The sequence below is a fragment of the Jaculus jaculus genome, chromosome 1, assembly GCF_020740685.1.
Source record: "Jaculus jaculus isolate mJacJac1 chromosome 1, mJacJac1.mat.Y.cur, whole genome shotgun sequence".
In the NCBI taxonomy this organism is placed as follows: domain Eukaryota; kingdom Metazoa; phylum Chordata; class Mammalia; order Rodentia; family Dipodidae; genus Jaculus; species Jaculus jaculus.
In genome coordinates, this window is record NC_059102.1 from 246,663,442 (window position 1) to 246,680,051 (window position 16,610).

General features: G+C 45.7%; 2 protein-coding genes across 6 annotated transcripts in view; one reads left to right on the forward strand and one right to left on the reverse strand.

Moving 5' to 3' along the window:
- Window positions 1-4: 4 nt before the first annotated feature.
- Slc7a6os (solute carrier family 7 member 6 opposite strand) lies at window positions 5-9,108 on the forward strand. Of its 3 annotated transcripts, XM_045141926.1 has the most exons (6): window positions 5-205; window positions 328-603; window positions 4,873-5,079; window positions 6,026-6,149; window positions 8,249-8,396; window positions 8,756-9,108. In XM_045141926.1, the coding sequence occupies exons 1-5, from the start codon at window positions 14-16 to the stop codon at window positions 8,374-8,376; spliced, it is 927 nt and encodes a 308-aa protein (XP_044997861.1). In that variant the 5' UTR covers window positions 5-13; the 3' UTR covers window positions 8,377-8,396; window positions 8,756-9,108. The 3 variants fall into 3 exon arrangements, with proteins under 3 accessions (XP_044997861.1, XP_004661721.1, XP_044997862.1); XM_004661664.2 differs by having other exon boundaries at window positions 8,249-9,108; XM_045141927.1 differs by having other exon boundaries at window positions 4,912-5,079; window positions 8,249-9,108.
- A 6,106-nt stretch (window positions 9,109-15,214) lies between these two features.
- Slc7a6 (solute carrier family 7 member 6) overlaps window positions 15,215-16,610 on the reverse strand; it is a 37,408-nt gene continuing 36,012 nt past the window's right edge. For all 3 annotated transcript variants that reach the window (XM_045141772.1, XM_045141773.1, XM_045141774.1), the window contains 2 exons: window positions 16,353-16,536; window positions 15,215-15,811 (listed from right to left, as the gene is read on the reverse strand). In XM_045141772.1, coding sequence (XP_044997707.1) covers window positions 15,717-15,811; window positions 16,353-16,536 — 279 coding nt within the window. In that variant the 3' untranslated portion in view covers window positions 15,215-15,716. The remainder of the gene's footprint in view (window positions 15,812-16,352; window positions 16,537-16,610) is intronic.

The following is a 16,610-nucleotide window of genomic DNA, read 5'->3' on the forward strand; positions in this document are numbered from 1 at the left end:
CGCGCCGGCCGCTATGGAGGCTGGCAGGGCTGCGGTGCTGCGCGTGAGGCGGAAGCGCAGCGCCGAGCCCGCCGAGGCTCTAGTGCTGGCTTGCAAACGCCTTCGGAGCGGCGAGGTCGAGTCGTCCTCCCAGAAGACGCCGGAGGGTCCGGAGAGAGCGGCGGAGAAAAATGTCTTCCAGTTGGTTGCTACCGTGCGCTCGCAGGTATGGGGCCGGGATGGGGTCTGGGTGGTAGGGATCTGGGAGCCGCTGCACTGAAACCACATCCCCAAACCCCTTGAAAACCCATGCTGAGCGCCGTCTCCCCTCTCCTGCCCGGCCCTCAGGAGGAGCCCATCCAGCCGCTCGTGCGGGCCGCCCTGTGCCCGCCCCGAAGCAGCCAGCAGCGCATCCGCCGCGATGCCCGCGCCTCGGTTCGAGAGCTCAGGAAGGAGGGCCGCTACCGGGTCGTCTCCAGCCACCGGGCCTCAGGGACCTCTGGCAGCCTGGAGTCTGAGTGCGCGTCGGGGAACGAAGAAGCCGTCGGGGACTCGGGCTTCCAGTTGTTGGACCTGGTCCACGAAGAGGGAGACCCGGACGCCGCTGCCACGGACTGCTGCGAAGTAAGCGTCCCAGTGTGAGTGGGTGGGCGTCTCCGAACTAGAGTGCTGGGGGCTTTGCAAAGCAACACAGTTAAGATAGTGCACAGCTTCATCTTAGGGGTGAATGGTCTATCCAGCAGGAAGGCCTCAGTTTCCCGATTTGGGTCTTGCTGTTTGGTTTGAGAGAGTTCTGCTACCTGGTACTCCCTATGCAGATTAGACTGGCCTCCAACTCAACGACAGTCCTGCCTCAGCCTCTTGAGTGCTGGGATTACAGACATGCAGCACCATACCGCCTGTGATGTTTTTCACTGTATGTGTCCAGTGAGCGCCTTCTCTCTTTTTGTTAAATATTTTATTATTTTTTATTTATTTGAGGGGGGGTACAGAAATAGGCAGGTAGAGAGAGAGAGAGAAAGAGAATAGGCGCACCAGCCACTGCATAGGAACTTCAGACGCGTGCGCACCCTTGTGCACCTGGCTTACATGGGTCCTGAGGAGTCTAACCTAGGTCCTTTGGCTTTGCAGGCAAGTGCCTTAACCACTAAGCCATAGCCATCCCTCCAGCCCCGCCTTCTCTCTCTTTTTTTTCTTTTTAAGTAGGGTCTCACTCTAGTCCAGTCTGACCTGGAACTCACTAAGTAGTCTCAGGGTAGCCTTGAACGCATGGTGCTCCACCTACCTCTGCCTCCCAAGTGCTGGGATTAAAGGCATGTGCCACCACGCCCGGCTCCTGCCTTCTCTTTGTCACATATTGTTACATTATATGGATGCAGCAATGAAGAACTGACATTCATATGTCAAGTGTGATGAGGAGGCTGAGGCAGGAGGATTTCTTGGCGCTGAAGGTCAACCTGGGCTATGGAGTGAGACTGTTTCTGTGTATGTGCAAACATGAAAGTGAATGCAGGGCACTGGGGATAATTTGGGAAGAGGCAGAGAACCTGCAAAGGCCATCATGCAGTTTGGTGTTTGCAAGGCCAGTGTGGCTGGAGTCCAGCAAGCTGAGTGTACAGTAAGGAATTGGGGGTCAGGTGCTTTTCTGCACTCTGGAGGTAACTGTAATGACACTGCCTTTCATTCCGAGATGTGTTTGTGAACCACTGATGCAAAGTAGATATGGAACAGATGGGAAAATGTATCAAAGAAAGATTAAGGAACTAGACCTGGGTAACATAGGAAGTTTTGAGGCAAATTTAGATGTAAAATGTAGAGGTCTGCTAGGTGTGGTGGCACATACCTGCCCCAGGACAATGAAGGCAGTGACAAGGTCATTACAGGCCAGCCTAAGCTATGTAGCAAGACCCTGTCTCAAGGGTGGGGGGGATCATTTATTACAATTTGACTTTTGGACAGGCATGGTGTCTTGCACTTGCAAGGTAGAGGTAAGAGGATCAAGAATTCAAGAGTAGCCCTGGCTCTACCTGGAGTTTGAGACTAGTCTGGGTATGAGAGCTTGTCTTAAAAAATATTTTAAGGGCTAGAGAGATGGCTTAGCTGTTAAGGTGCTTGCCTGTGAAGCTTGAGGCCCCATGATTGACCCTCCAGGTACCACATGAGCCAGACACACTGTGACACAAGCATACAAGGTATTGCATACGTCTGGAGTTTGACTGCAGTGACTGGAGGCCCTGGCGTACTAATTCTCTCTCTGGCATTAAATAAATAAATAAATAATTTAATAAAAATTTTTAGCCCGTGTGGTGGCGCATGTCTTTAATCCCAGCACTCAGAAGGCACAGGTAGTAGGATTGCCAAGAGTTTGAGGCCACCCTCAAAATTTGTGTTTGTGTGTGTGTGTGTGTGTGTGTGTGTATTCAAGGTAAAGTCTCACTGTAGCCCAGACTAACCTGGAATTCCCTATGAAGTCTCAGGGTGGCCTTGAACTCACAGCAATCCTCCTACCTCTGCCTCCTGGATGCTGGGATTAAAGGTGTATGCCACCATGCCCTGCTCATTTTAAATTTTGATTCCAGGCTGGAGAGATGGCTTAGCAGTTAAGGTGCTTTCCTATAAAACCAAAGGATCCAGGTTTAATCCCCTGCAGTACTAAAAAGGAAACATAATCTTTCTAGGGGAGGGGAGTCCAAAAGAGGGTAATGGGAGGGGTCTATGATCAAGGTATATTGTGTATATAAAACATTAATTTTAGGGCTGAAGAGACAGCTTAACCTTTAAGGCCCTTGCCTACAAAGCCAAAGGACCCAGGTTTGATTCCCTAGGATCCACATAAGCCAGATGCTGAGGGTGGCGCATGTGTCTGAAGTCTGTTTGCAGTAGCTGGAGGCCCTGGTGTGCCTCTCTGATGTCTTTCTCTCTCAAATAAATAAATAATAAAATACTTAGGAAAATGAATTTTACTGCCAGGCATGGGAGCTCATGCCTATAATCCTAAGATTTGGGAGCCTGAGGTAGGATTGCCATGAGTTAAAAGTTAGTATGGACTACAATAGTGAGTTCCAGGCCAACAAAATAGAGATTCTGTTAAGAAAGCATGTATGTTCATGATAGGAAATTTGAAAATAAAACATAGCAACCCAAAAGTAAAATGAAGGTTTGAGGGTATAGCTCAATGTTCAGTTTCCCTAACATGTAAAAGGCCACAGATTCTATCTTTAGCAGTAAGTGTTGGGGCAGGGGGAGATCAGACAGTTTAGCCCCAACCAAAAGTAACTAACTAGAGTAATGGAGGTTTATTCTATTTTCATGCAAATTTATTAGCTTTTTTTTTTTTTTAAGGTAGGGTCTTGCTCTAGCCCAGGCTGACTTGGAATTCACTATGTAGTCTCAGGGTGACCTCAAACTCACCATGATCCTCCTATCCTCCTACTTCTTCCTTCTAAGATTAAAGGCGTGTGCCACCATGCCCAGCGGAACCTTTCCCAAGTTTCATTAAACTTAGAACAAGTTATATAAAATTTTAATTAGGTCTTATGAGAACACTTTTTTCTTTCTTTTTCGAGGTAGGGTCTCACTGTGGCCTGGCTGACCTAGAATTAACTACGTAGTCTCAGGGTGGCCTCAAACTCATGGTGATCCTTCTACCTCTGCCTCCCTAGTGCTGGGATTAAAGGCGTGAGCCACCGCACCCAGATATAGACTGAGCCAGTTCTATTCTGGAACTTTTTCCCTTTCAAGATATTCTCTCTAAACTGGGTGGCACATGGCTTTAATCTCAGCATTTGAGAGTCAGAGATAGGAAAACGAATTTTACTGCCAGGCAGTGACTTCCAGGTCAGCCTGGGTTAGAGCAAGACCCCATCTTGAAACAACAGCAGCAACAACAACAAAAAATACTCTTTATAGCAAAAAATTATAAGTGGGCCTAATTTGTCACTAAAAGCAGGATGTCTGTTAGAGCAAGCCAAAATGATGGATTGCAGTAGGAGTCACCAGGCCTGTAGTAATTTGAATGTTAAGTGCCCCCGTTAGCCTCATGTGTTTGTAATTAAGCTAGCTAGTGGAAGAGGGTTGTCACTGGGGACAGACCTTGAAGTTTATTAGTCTAGCCCACCAGGTGATGCCTTGGCTATCTGGTCTGTCACACTTCCGTGCCATGAGGGAACTTCCTCTTAAAACCGTAAGCCAAAATAAACCCTTCCCTCCCATAAGCTGTTTCTGGTTGGATGTTTTGTCCAGCAACAAAAAGGTAACTGCTACAAAGTCCCACAAAATGACAGCTTATTTTAGGGTCAGCCATAAAAGTACTGCTGTGGATCTATGGGTCCCTAAGGAAAGAGAATTAAAGGAACTCAAAGGAGACCTGTAGAAGCAGGCTCGAACCAAAGCAAGATTGTCTAGTGCACAAAAGAACAGGAAACTATTTTGTAGAGTTGTGTCTGAAAAAGGACTATACTTCTTTTTGAACCCATGCTGACCTGGAACTCTAGCTCCAGGTTGGCCTTAAGCTCATGGTGATCCTCCCATCTCAGTCTTCTAAGTGCTGGGACAAAAGGCATGAGCCCCCACACCTGGCCTTTTAAGATAGTCTTGATTTCTTAATTTTGCAGCTAGTTAAAGACTAGTAGTGCCAGGTGTGGTGGCGCATGTCTTTAATTCCCAGCATTCAGGAGGCAGAGGTAGGAGGAATGCAGTGAGTTCGAGGCCAGCCTGGAGCTACAAAGTGAGTTCTAGGTCAGTGTGGGCTAGAGTGAGACTCTACCTCAAGAAGAAAAGAAAAAAGAGCAGTAGTGCGTGGAGGGTAGGAATCCTGACGGCAGAGCGCCGGCAGGCCTCTCTGTCCCCGTAGCACCACCGGCGTCGCGTCTGTGCCATCTGTTCTCTTTACAGCCCTCTGACCCGGATGTGATCCTCTGCAACTCTGTACAGTTGATCCGTGAGAGGCTGACTGTGTCTGAGGATGGACCAGGAGTCAGGCACCAGGAGGAGCCCAAGTACGATGACTACGTGTACGACATTTACTGCATAGAGATGGCCGCGTCAGGGTGGATAGAGAACATCCTGTCTGTGCAGCCCTACAGCCAGGAGTGGGAGCTGGTAAGGAGAGGGGGTTCATGAGGATGGGGTGCTTTGCTTCCTTGGGCTCCACTCTTATTTTTGAGACAGGGTGTCACTTTGTAGCCCAGGTTGACTTTAACTCTTTGCAGCCTCCTGCTTCAGCCTCTCAGGTGCTAGGGCTACAGTGATGTGCCACATACCAGAGTATGACTCCTTTGTGCCACTGTGCCTGGCTGTAGACTCCTTTTTTAAAATAGTCAGTATTGTTCTTAATTCTTCTTGCTTAAAAGGAAACATTTATTCTAAATGCCTTTTAGAAACCTGTATTTAATGTATGGAATTTGGAGAGAAAAAAAATCACCTACATTGGTAAGTTTTGTTCATAGTATATACCTGTTTATAGTATCCTGTTCTTGGGAGTAATGTGTGTCAGTGCTCATGATGATAAAATAAAATGAAACCAGACATTAACATGAATGAGAACAAAAGCAGTTTTAATTGTATCTTAAAAAAGAAACCCTCCTGAATATCCCAATGCCATTATTCCTAAATTCTAACATGATCCATGAGAAAAGCGGAGATAGAACCTGTCACTACATTGTGAAGAAAGCACTTCATCCTGGCTCTACACTGTAACCAGTTTTGTAGTCAAGCACCTGCCTGGGACCACTGTGTCGTTTCTACTCCCACTTTCCTGTACCTCTAATTCTTAGGTTTTGGTCCTAACCTTTGGCATCACCCACAATTAGCTGCCCTTCAGGAACTTGACTATTCTTCATTCTTCTCTGATGAAGTTAGACTGTGTTGTTGGAACTGAACTGAGTGAAGGAAGGCTATTACCACCCCTCATAGGCTAAGCTTACACAGTGTTTTGTGAAGCAGAGTCAAACTAACTCCTAGCCTGCCCTTTCCACCTCAATCTTCCCAAGCTAGCATCATCTTAGAGGCTTGGGGCTTAAACTCATGTTTTTGTTGAGATGTGCAGGTGAATGATGATCAGCAACCAGAAGACATTTGTGAAGATGAAGATGAAGATGATGAGAACAGTGAGAATAATTGGCGTAATGAGTACCCAGAGGAAGAGAGCAGTGATGGAGACGATTCCAGAGGTAAGTGGCAGCCAAGATTGGGAGGTCCTGGCACAATCCAAGACTGGGATGAAGGCATAATTGATAGGTGTATTGCACCTGGCCTTCCTTCTCTATCATTAAGCAGTGTTTCCAGGGAACTGAAGTGTAGTATCAGTCAGACCTGGGATCAGATCCTTAGTTGTCACTGCCTAGGTACAAGTTTAAGGCAAACTACTTAAGTTCCCTGAGCTTTACTTTCTTCTAGGAAATGAGGTAGTGCTAACCAACTTCATTGTTTGGCACTCAGTAAAATGTCTAGCTGTTTGTCCCTTTTTCTACTCCCACCAAGAAAGTATTGCCAGGCATGACGACACATGCCATTAATCCCATACTCGGGGGGGGGGGAGGGCAGAAGTAGAATCACTGTGAGTTTGAGGCCACCCTTAGACTACATGGTGAATTCCAAGTCAGCCTGGGCTAGAATGAGACCCTCAAAAAACCAAAGGGAAAAAAGAAAAGAGGGCTGGAGAGATGGCGGTTAAGCGCTTTCCTGTGAAGCCTAAGGACCCCGGTTCAAGGCTCGGTTCCCCAGGTCCCACGTTAGCCAGATGCACAAGGGGGTGCACACGTCTGGAGTTCGTTTGCAGAGGCTGGAGGCCTTGGCGCGCCCATTCTCTCCCTCTATCTGTCTTTCTCTCTGTGTCTGTCGCTCTCAAATAAATAAATAAATGAACAAAAAAATATTTTAAAAAAAGAAAAGAAAGTATATAGATATGGTGCAACACACCTGTAATCTCAGCACTCAGGCAATTGAGGCATGAAGACAGTGAATTCCAGGACAGCCTAGAATACCTAGACTGTCTCAAAAAAAAAAAAAAAAAAAAAAAAAGGTAGAGAGATGGTTTAGTTGTTAAAGGTACTTGATTACAAAGCTTCCTGGTCCAGATTTGATTCCCCAGTCCCCATATAAAGTCAGATGCAAAAGTGGCACATGCATCTGTAGTTCATTTGCAGTGGCAAGAGGCTTTGGTGCCGCCCATGTTTTTGCACAATTGCTCACTCTTTTGCAAATAAATAAAAATATTGCTGAGTGTGGTGGTGCACACCTTTAATCCCAACACTTGGGAGACGAAGATAGAATTGCTGAGTTCAAGGCCATCCTCAAAAACAAGATGGCAGGCGTGGTGGCACACGCCTTAATCCCAGCACTCAGGAGGCAGAGGTAGGAGGATCACTGTGAATTTGAGGCCAGCCTGAGACTACATAGTGAATCCAGGTCAGCCTGAGCTAGAGTGAGACCCTACCTCGGAAAACCAAAACACACACAAATGTGGAGGGGGTGATTCATTCAGTAAAGTGCTTGCCATGAAAGCGTGAGGGCTGCAGTTCATACCTCCCGGCACCCACATAAATGCCAAATGGGCATGATAACCTGCCTGTAATTCTAGCACTTAGGTAGACAGAGGATCCAGGGGGCAAGGTGGTTAGCTAGACTAGTCCAAACAGCGGACTCTGGGTTCAAGTGAGAGATGGACCCGGAGTAGAGGAAGGTAAACCAGTGTTAACGCCTGAGTGAAACATGCACACTCATCAACATAAACACGTATACATGACAATAGTACAGTATTAAGGGATTTAGAATAGATGGCAAGAATGTGATTGCAATAAAACTTCTATATTATAAATTTTATTGAGCAATTATTTTATTGAACAAAATAACATCTTTTTGAGACTTTTTAAAAAGATGTTTGTTTATTTATTTTTACTTATTAGAGATAGAGAGAGATAGTGAGTGAGAATGGGCATGCCAGGGCCTCTAGCCATTGCAAATAAACTCCAGATGTATGCACCACCATGTGCATCTGGCTTACATGGGACCTGGAGAATTAAACCTGGGTCCCTAGGCTTTGCAGGCAAATGCCTTAACCACTAAGCAATCTCTCCAGCCCGAGACTTTTTTTTTAATGTATTCTTATTTATTGAAAGAGAGGATGGGCACACCAGGGGCTCTAGCCACTGCAAACGAGCTTACATGGGTCCTGGGGAATCAAACCATGGTCCTTAGGCTTCACAGGCAAACACCTTAACCACTAAGCCATTGGCCCAGCCCAAAAATAACAAATCTTATTTCCTTCCAGACTCTGAAGAATACAACAGCCTCAGTGAGGAGGAAGGAGGCAGCAGACGACTAGTATGGAGCAAGTACCCTTCCGATGTACAGAAAGAGTTTGGCTATGACAATCCCCATGATCTGGATTCAGACTGATGGTCTTGTGATGCCCACAGGTTAGGATTTCTAACTGAACATGTGGAAGGAAAAACTAACATCTCAGCACAATGAGAGTTTAAGTTCAAGGAGTCTCTTCCACTCACAGCAAGGCTCCTTGGCCTCAATGAAAAGTGGCCAATGAAGGTGGGCATGCTGGTTCATGCCTGTAATCCCAGTACTTAGAAGACTGAAGCAGGAGGATCACTAAAACTCAAAGCCAGTCTGGGCTGCATATATAGATATAAGCTGGGCCAGCTTGGACTAAAGAGTAAGACCCTGCCTCATAAAAACAAAACAGTTGAGCAGTAAGTGATCCTACAGCGTGAAAAAAAAAAATATATGCTATGAATAAAAATTCCTTTCACTTCCAACACAGGCATTTTTCCTGGTATCCTGCTTCTCCTGTGCTCAGGCCTGAGGGAGAAGTGTGGGGAGAGGTTCCTGTTTCGTCTCATCAGCAGTAAGGTTTTACTTCTACCACCAGAAATGCCTGCCTCTAGTGAAAGCTTGTTCCCTTTGATAGAGGCCATCTAGAATGGCAACAGTGGGTCCCTTGCAGTACCACAGCCTGGACAGCAGTGGCTATTAGGCAGAAACTAGAATCTGAGCTGTGGGGTTTTCTTGTTTGGGGCTGTGATAATGGTTGTAAAGATTGCTCTTCTCCTTTGGCAGTGATCCCGAGGAACAGTGTGTGAATATGATCTTCTTAATAAAAACTAATTTTTTAAATTTCTTTTTTAATATATTTGTTTGTTATTTGAGAGAGAATGGGCACACCAAGGGCCACCACCAGCCACTGCAAACAAACTCCACATGCATGCCCCCCCCCTTCGTGCATCTGGCTTACGTGGGTCCTGGGGAGTTGAACTGGGATCCTTTGGCTTTGCGGGCAAGCACCTTAACCACTAAGCCATCTCTCCAGCCCAGTAAAAACTGGCTTTTAAAAATATTTAAAGAGCTGAGCGTGGTGGCACATGCCCTTAATCCTAGCACTTAGGAGGCAGGTGTAGGAGGATTGCCACCTTGAGACTACATACTGAATTTCAGGTGAGTCTGAGCTAGAGTGAGAGCCTACCTCGAAAAAAACTAAAAAATTTATTTATACATATGTATATTTAAGAGAGACAGAGTCAGGTGTGGTGGTGCACACACGCCTTTGATCCCAGCACTCAGGAGGCAGAGGTAGGAGTTCAAGGCCACCCTGACACTACATAGTGAATTCCAGGTCAGCCTGGGCTAGAGTGAGACCCTACCTCAACAACCCCCCCCCCTAAAAAAAAGACAGGAGCTCCCAACACTTGGGAAGCAGAGGCAGGAGGATCGCTGTGAGCTCAAGGCCACCCTGAGACTACATAGTGAATTCTAGGTCATCCTGAGCTGGAGTGAGACCCTACCTTGGAAAAAAAGAGACAGAAAGAGGAAGACAGTTAAGTATAGGTGCATCAGGGCTTCCTGCCACTGCAAATGAATTCCACATGTATGTGCCACTTAGTGCATGGGTGCCAGGGAATGGAGCCCAGGCTTTGCAAGCAAGTGCCTTTAACTGCCATCTCGCCAGCCCCCAAAACAACTTTTTTTTCTTTCTTGAGGTAGGGTTTCACTCTAGCTCAGGTTGACATGGAATTTACTATGTAAATTTGATAGGGTGGCCTCAAACTCACAATGATCCTCTTACCTCTGCCTCCCAAGTGCTGGGATTAAAGGTGGGTGTGCTACCACATCTAGCTCAAAACCAGCTTTTAACGTGAATGCAAGCAATTCCTTTAAGACATTTTAAAATCTGATTATCAACTTGGGAGTTTTCTTCACAGAAAAGGGACGTGAGTGAAACTGAGTTTCACTATTAACTTTATGTGCTGATTAAGGCAAGGGAAGAAAAATAAGCATATCCCAAAGATAACTTCTGCTGAGAACTGTTTATTATTCACAACTCACTCAAAAATTATAGTTGTCTCCTGTGCTTTGTGAGTGATTGGGTCCAGAACTATGGATACCAGACCCATACACTTTCAAGCTCCTTATATAGAGACTCAGTATGTGCATGTAATCTATACATATGTATGTATTTTGATCATCAAATTATAAAATGTAAGTTGTTTATGCTATTTGGGAAATGATTTTTAGTAAGTGTACATAATCAATATAGACAAAAGTTGATTACCTGGACACAGAACCCACGTATATGGAGGGCCAATTGTACTGTCATCAGAACCAATTTTATTACCAGAACTTGTATCTCTTGTAAGCTCCCTGTACCTTCATACTCCAGATACCTTAACTCTTAAGCTTATGTTTGTTCTAGTGTTACACTTATTTTTGTGTTTTCTTCTTTGAAGAGGTGACTCACTCTAGGCCATGCTGACTTGCAATTCACTAGGTAGTCTCACAGCCATCCTCCTACCTCTGCCTCCTGAGTGCTGAGATTAAAGACATGTGCCACCACACCTGGCTGGTGTTCTGTATTTAAAAAATAATAATTTTTTTCTTTTTGGTTTTTCGAGTTAGGGTCTCACTCTACCCCAGGCTGACCTGAAATTCACTATTGTAGTCTCAGGGTGGCCTTGAACTCACGGCAATCCTCCTTCCTTTGCTTCCCAAGAGCTGGAATTAAAGGCGTGCACCACCATGCCTGGCTAAAAATATTTTTTATTTCCTTGTTTGCAAGCAGAGAGAGGTAGAGAAAATGGGTGCACCAGGGCCTCTTGCCACTACAAATGAACTGCAGACCCATGTGCCACTTTGTGTATCTCGTTTTACATGGGTGTTGGGGAACCTCGGCCATCAGGCTTCATGAGCAAACGCCTTTCATGGCTGAGCCATCTCTCTGGCCCTTATTTTGGTGTTTTTGAGATGGTGTCATTCTAGCCCAGACTGGCCTCAAATTTGCCACAGACACATGCCTCAGTCTCCCACGTGCTGGTATTTCAGATGTGAGCCACCACGCCTTGCTGAATTTAATTTAGCTTCATGTGTCCAGTAATTGCCATAGCAGACAGTGTGCACAGGTCTAAGGAAACAACATTCAGAACCTTCAACAAATCCCCTCTTGTTTTGTGACAGTTTGGTCACATGAGAAAGTGATTTGAACATGAAGATGTTTCCTTCCCACCTCTTAAAATTTAAAAAGCCCTGCTTTTTTTTTTTTTTCTTTTTCCACATTATGTCTATTTTGTAAGTCTTTGCCTACATTAGTTCCTGTCTACATGGAGTTATTAAGCCTGCCAAGGTATGAAGACCCTTTATATTCAGACTCTACTACTGTAGCTAATTAAAGTATTAATACTATCGGGTTTTTTTTGTGGTGTTTTCCTGAGGTAGGGTCTCGCTTTAGCCCAGGCTGACCTGTAATTCACTGTAGTCTCAGGCTGGCCTTGGAACTCACAGCAGTCCTCCTACCTTGGCCTCTTGAGTTCTGGGATTAAAGACATAAACCACTACACTAGCAAAATTTACCAGTTTTTGAATTCTGAGTACCCTCAAAGGTACAACTGTGTGTTGTAAATAATAAGCAGCAATGTGGTATCTTAAAATCTGGTCATCTTGGTCTTGTTTAGGCATATAAGCAGGATTAAAAGCCAATCTGGCAATATAACATGCTCACTGTTAGGTTATCAACAATAAAGGCCAACAGCTTCACAAACTACCCACTGCAAAAGGGGTACAAACTATGCAAACAGGATTAGCACACCAGGAGATGGATTTAAGGAGACAAAACCCTGGTGGGAAGGAATTCCACTATGAAGCTTGAGTTCTGTAGAAAGTCTGGCTTCCGTCCCACATAAGGGTTCCTATGAGAAGCTGTGCTCAGCTCAGAGGGAAAGAATGCTGTCACAGTCCAGTAATGAGGATAGCATGGCTCAGTAGGCAAATACTGTACTAGGGTAACCTGCTGTGAGGTGCTTGCTTCTCCCAGAAACCACTGGAGGGCAGCAAATTCCTAGGATTACTTGGTTATCAGGCAGAGAAAACCTGGAGCCAAAGTCAGGGACCCTCCCAGTCAAGCACACACTGCTTAAAGGATTAGCACCAGAGGAGCCTTGAGATGGGTGCCAGCTTGGCTGAGACATTAATCATGTTTATATAGCTTAGGCAAGTCAGCCTTTGTATAAGATTGCTTGTCATCTGGGAGGAATTTGCTCTACAAATCCCCAAACCCATGACAGTAGGAATGTCCCCTCATGTCCCAGTTGCATGACTTGGCCCAAACGGATCATTTTTCCCTAAATCAGTATTTATTTTTGAGGCACAGTCTACCTTTAGCCCAGGCTAACCTGGAACTCACTCTATCTAGCCCAAGCTGGCCTTGAACTCATAACTTTTTTTTGTAAGATTTTTTTTATTTATTAGAGAGGGTAAGAATGGGCATGCCAGCACCTCTAGCCACTGCAAACGAACTCCAGATACATGTGACATCATGTACATCTGGCTTACATGGGACCTGAAGAATCAAACCTGGGTCCTTAGGCTTCACAGGCAAATGCCTTAGCCACTAAACCATCCCTCCAACCCTGCCTCAATTTTTTTTGTTTTGTTTTTCGAGGTAGGGTCTCACTCTAGCTCAGGCTGACCTGGAATTCACTATGTAGTCTTAGGATGGCCTTGAACTCACGGCGATTCTCCTACCTCTGCTCCCGAGTGCTGGGATTAAAGGTGTGAACCACCACACCCGGCTCCTACCACAACTTCTTAAAAGTGTGAGCCACCGTGACCAAGTCCCCAAAATCTTTATTGAACAAGTAACATCCAAGATTGCCCTTTTGCAACTACAGCCAATTTGGTTAAGAAAAGTGGCTAGAAGATGAGGTTGCCTCAGCTTTTGTCTTTACTAGTGACCAATTCCAAAACCCAAAAACAAGATATCCGTGGGGTATGTGGCAAGACAAATAGATTTTTTTATGCCCAATATGACAGTGTCTGGGGGCATTGCGGAATAGTTGTGCAATCCAATGTGGCCTTCCTGTTCTTGAATGAAGATCTGATTAGGCCAAACCTGAGCACCAGAAATAGTTGCTTCCACACTTTTGCAGTCACTAATTCCACAAGGAGAAAATAAAAGATTATCAAGTACAAAGCACTTCTTGAGACCGGGCCCACCACACCTTGGACAAGGAAAGACAGGCAGAAGAGAAGTGTCACTACCCCATGGCCCACACCAAGGTGGTTCAGGATGTAAACAGAGCCTGGTGGCGGGGACAGAAGAGCGAATGCAGCCTAGTGGCAGGTTTCAAGGAAAGAAAAATGACTATTGCCAGCACTGCGGTGGGCTTGCTTAAGTTTGCACAACAGGCCGTTACAGAGAACAAGCTATTTGATGACTCAGGTCCATGAGATTCACTGACAATTGAAAACTCATGATCCACTTCCAGAGCATTTCAGCCCTCTTAAAGTTCATACTAGCTAGAACAAAGACTTAAGGTCTCAATAAAATAGCATTATCCTTCAAAATGTATTACCAGACTTGTGACTCATGAAATTTTTCATCTGTCCTTGCTGGACCTGAGCCAGGCTACTCTATATAGGTGTATGTATATATGTATTTGTTTTGTTTTGCCAGGTGTGGTGGTGCATGCCTTTAATCCCACCACTTGGGAGGCAAAGGTAAGATTGCCATGAATTCGAAGCCACCCTGAGACTACACAGTAAACTTTAGGTCAACCTGGGCTGGAGCGAGAACCTACCTTGAAAAAAGAAAAATGGGGGAAAAAAGTCCTTTGTTTTTTAGTTTTGAGTCAGGCTCTTATGTAAGACTGGCTAGTCTAATACTCACTAAGCAGTTCAGGCTGGCTCTGAACTTTCAGCAGTCCTCCTGCCTCAGCCTCCCAAGAGATCGAATTACAGGTGTGTGCCACCATGCCCAGCTCTAAAAATCCTTAAGCTTCACCTTCATGGGTAAGTCAAGAGAAGATTGTGTGAAACTGAGCATAAAAACCTGTTGTTGGAATTGGACCTACCACCATACTGAGATAGCTCTGGGCAGGTTCACATTCAATTTTGGAGTTTCTTATTGTTTTTGGCAATGTCCTGATGTATAGTCCAGGGTGGCCTGGAACTCACTATGTAGCTCAGGTCAAATTTCCAGTCATTCTGCCTCAGCTTCCCAAGTGCTGAGATTATACATGTGCACCACCACACTTAGCTAAGGTAATTTGAGGTTGGGTATTTTGTTTTGTTTTTCAAGGTAGAGTCTCACTGTAGCCCAGGCTGAACCTGGAACTCACTTTGTAGTCCCAGGCTGGCCTCAACACATAGTGATCCTCCTACCTCTGCCTCCCAAGTGCTGAGATTAAAGGCATGTGCCACCATGCCCAGCATTTTGAGTTGTTTTTTTTTTTAAACACAATTATTGAATCTTGTAGACACACAACTGTTAATGGTGTCCTAGATTAAATATAAATAAATAACGGAACAGGATTTGGATTTTGATGGTAGCAACAGCATGTACAGGTAGCAGAGAGCTATTCCCTTTCAAGCAAGGTTTTCCCAGCCTTCTTTCAGGACCATAGCCTCCACAATAGCACCATGGCTCCAGCTAGAAAGGATGCAATTTGGTGGCCAAGACTAACTCACCAGAGGCTCACCTCCTTTCCTAAGGATTTCACTCATACGTGCAAATATGATCTAAGCAAAGTTAGACAGGTAGGCAGTTCTCAAGGAGACGGTTAATGTGAACACAGTGAGATCTGGCTATACAGACACACTGCAAATGAGCGGGAAAGGACCTGCAGTGGGCACAGCTGAAATCCTGAAAAGATTTCTCAAGTTTGTTTGCTTGAGGGTGAAGCTCCAAGGCTAGGAATGGTTTTCCTTTCCAGGAGTTCAGGAAAGAGAGGATGCAGCAGTTCAATAATGTCTTGTTCATGCCACCCAACAAATAAAAAAGGGAATACAATACTCTCCCCAGGCGAGAATTTTGATCCACAAGAAGAAATGGTGCATTTCAGGCTTAAAGTTTCAGGTGGTTGGATTTGGTTAGAGCCTCCCTGTGGAGTCTCTCCCGGTTCAAGCTGCAATAGCTGTGAACACGAGCCTTAGCTATTAACCTAGGTAGGACTCCTTTCCCACTGCAGCTTGCCAAGTCAGTGTCGGGACTACACCTACCCACCAGGAACAAACTACACCACTCCCCTGTCCTCAAACCTCCCTCCCCACAGAGCACCCCATCTTCAGGCTGGCCTGATCCCTGAGTATCCTTCCATAGCTTACCAATGAGTGAGCACTGGCCCTGAGCTCCCTTACAGAATGTGGCCCATGGGTGCCTTTAATTCAGAGGGTTAGGAGTTGGACTTTGGAGGCTGTAGCCACAGCCTTCCAGGCTTCAGGGAATGTCCTTCTGTCCTCTAGTCAGTTTTCCTCTCAATCTTTTTCTCTTCAGCTACATCTAGCTCAGTCAGGACGCAAAAGCAAAGCTTCTGGATGACTCTGGTGACAGTAGCTAAATGAAAATAAGAGAAGCAAGGATTTAACACCCACATTGAAGTACAGTACCAACCTGAACACGAGAAGGCTGAAGGCTATTTCTGTGATTCCCTTCCAATTTATCTCTTGGGCACACTAAGCCTGGCCTTTGCCAGCCCTCACTCCCAACAAACCTGGCCACCCAGCCAGAGCCTGAGGCATGACTTCTTTTCTGCCCAGGTGGGTCACACTATATATACTGCTTAAACTGGGTGTGGTGGTGCATGCCTTTAATCCCAGCCCTGACGAGGCAGAGGCACAGGCAGGAGGATAGCGTGAGGCCAGCCTGAGACTACACAGTGAATTCCTAGGCTAGAGTGGGAACTTACCTTGAAAAGCCAAAAAAAGATAGTGTGTAAATTATAGCTAATGTGATGGTGTCACGATAAAAAGAGAAGTATGGGGATGGTCAGATCTTACTCTCTAGCAAATCACAATAGGGAGGGGAGTTGTCAGCCTTTGGAGGCACCTGTGAGTGTGTGTGTACAGCCAGTACCGAAGGGGACAGAGAAACTCACCCAGAGCATTTCGAATAAAGAGTGGCCTCCGGGACTCTGGCAGGTACACACCCATGAAGTAGACTGGGACCCCAGAAAGGGCAATCCCAATGCCAATGAGGGAATTGATGGTGTCACTGAAGAGGGGCACAATCACCAGAAACACAGAGCATATGCAGAACACAATGGGAAAAAACAGGCTCAGCTGAAATGGAAGGAGATGAGATTAAGCAGGGTGGGATGAAGGAATGGGACAGGGGCAAGAAGAGGACCACCACC

Coding starts and splice junctions, on each gene's coding strand:
- Slc7a6os (XM_004661664.2), top strand. CDS start 14: ATGGAGGCTGGCAGGGCTGCGGTGCTGCGCGTGAGGCGGAAGCGCAGC. Junction 604..4,872: donor CTGCCACGGACTGCTGCGAA/GTAAGCGTCCCA, acceptor TTCTCTTTACAG/CCCTCTGACCCGGATGTGAT. Junction 6,150..8,248: donor TGATGGAGACGATTCCAGAG/GTAAGTGGCAGC, acceptor ATTTCCTTCCAG/ACTCTGAAGAATACAACAGC.